Genomic DNA, 1,800 nt, shown 5'->3' on the forward strand with positions numbered 1-1,800 from the left:
GATGGCCATGGGAAGGAGCCCATGAAGGGGTTCATCCCAACACCCCCCCCCAAAAAAAAACCCCTTGTCCTGGGGGCGCTGCCGTTACTGTAGACCCCCACACACACACCAAGCGATGCCTGCGCTGAGCCAGGAAGGTTCGGGGGGGTCTGGGGGGGCACCTCCCGCTGCCTCCGCCGCCGTTTGTTTGCTCTGGTTTAATGCAAACCAGATTTTGCAGCTGGGAAGGAGCCTGGAAGCCAAGTCCTCCCGCCGGAGTCCCTCCCGCTTGGGTTCGGTTTTTGGGGGGTGGGGGGAGGAAAAACGGGAGGTGGGTTGGGATTTTTTGAGGGGTGGGGGCTCAAGGAAGGAGGGGATTGTCCCAGGGGGTCCCCACCGATGGACCCAAGGAGTGGGTTTGTGAGACTGAGCAGAGGGGAGAGTTTTGGGGGCAGCTTAATGGCGTGAACGTGGCGCAGCCAAAACGTGCTGCGTCCCCCAGGAACGCCTTCACCGGGGATGCTCGGAGCCCCCCATAATCACTGCACCCCAACTCCAGGGCTGCCCCTTTGCAAAGGCTCAGAGGGGGATGGGGGGGGTCCCATATCCCATCCCCGCCACCGCAGTGGCACCGGGGGGGGGTGAAATCCTGCCGCCAGCCTATTTTTAGCCCCGCTGGAGCTGGGAATGGTTTGTAACGGTCGCTTCGCCGGGACGAGCGGTTGGGAAATGCCTCTCGCGCCGGGGCCGGCCCCTCCGCCGCGTCGCCCGTGTCAAAGTTTCCACTGGAAACCTCAAATTATTTTTTTTTTTATTTTTTTATTTTTTTTGCAGGAATTTTCTAATCAGCCAAAATGACCGCTCGGCTGAAGCTGGCTCTTGGCGGCGGCCCCGGTCCCCTCCGCCGCAGCGTGTCCCGTGTTCCCCCCTCCCCGTCCCCCCCTTCCCCAGGCTTGAGCAATTCAGTTCAGCTGGTTTCCATCTAATTTTTATTATTTTTATTACTTCTTTTTTTTCGCAGCGTCTCGTTGCAAAACAAACGCCGACCCTCGCTTGGCGTCAGGGCGAGGAAAACGGGGCTGATTGAGTGATTATTTCTTTTTTTTTTTGCTTTTCTTAAGGATATTGAGCCGGGCGAAGGGGACATCGGGGGGGTTTGACCCGTGTACTTGTCCCTCTTGGGTGCACTGTGGGGGCTTCGCTTGGGGGGGGTCTTGTTGCCCCCAAGGCAGGGTGGGGGTCTCGCTCCATCGGGGTGTTAATGTTTCACCCTCCCCTCTGCATCCCGCAGGCCGCCGTGCACCAGCCCCAGGGGAGATGGCGGCGGTGGCCGCGTGGCTACTGATGCTGCTGGTGGTGGTGGCCACCCCCCCGGCCCTCTCGGCAGCCCCCCGGCACGCGGCAGTGCTCCCCGACGGCGGGGGCAGCGGGGACGGCGAGGAGGTCTCGGCCGCGCCGCCCGTCCGCCCCGTGACGCCGGGGATCGGCCCGACGGTGGGGGACGCGGTGGGGACCACGGTGACCAACAGCTCGGCGCCCGGGGGCGTGTTGGACGGGCTGGTGGACTTCTTCAAGGAGTACATGCTGCTGGTGGTGGTGGTGGGCTCGCTGGCCTTCGTCCTCCTCTTCATCATCTGCGCCGCCGTCATCGTCCGGCAGAAGCACAAGGCCTCCGCCTACTACCCCTCCTCCTTCCCCAAGAAGAAGTACGTGGACGAGAGGGACAAGGTTGGGGGGGCCAGGGCTTTCAACGAGGTGCCGGAGAAAGCCCCCGACCCCAACGCCGAGGAGCCCCTCGACTGCGGCCGGCAGCTGAGGGGC

The 1,800-nt window shown here is 62.8% G+C and overlaps 1 protein-coding gene across 1 annotated transcript in view; it reads left to right on the plus strand.

Moving 5' to 3' along the window:
- Positions 1–1,800, plus strand: part of TMEM119 (transmembrane protein 119) — a 13,366-nt gene that overhangs the window by 820 nt on the left and 10,746 nt on the right. The window contains exon 2 of the mRNA XM_014960935.1: positions 1,271–1,560. Within this exon, the coding sequence (XP_014816421.1) occupies positions 1,271–1,560 (290 nt within the window). The remainder of the gene's footprint in view (positions 1–1,270; positions 1,561–1,800) is intronic.

The sequence above is a fragment of the Calidris pugnax genome, unplaced genomic scaffold (assembly GCF_001431845.1).
Source record: "Calidris pugnax isolate Ruff unplaced genomic scaffold, ASM143184v1 scaffold32, whole genome shotgun sequence".
Classification (NCBI taxonomy): Eukaryota; Metazoa; Chordata; class Aves; order Charadriiformes; family Scolopacidae; genus Calidris; species Calidris pugnax.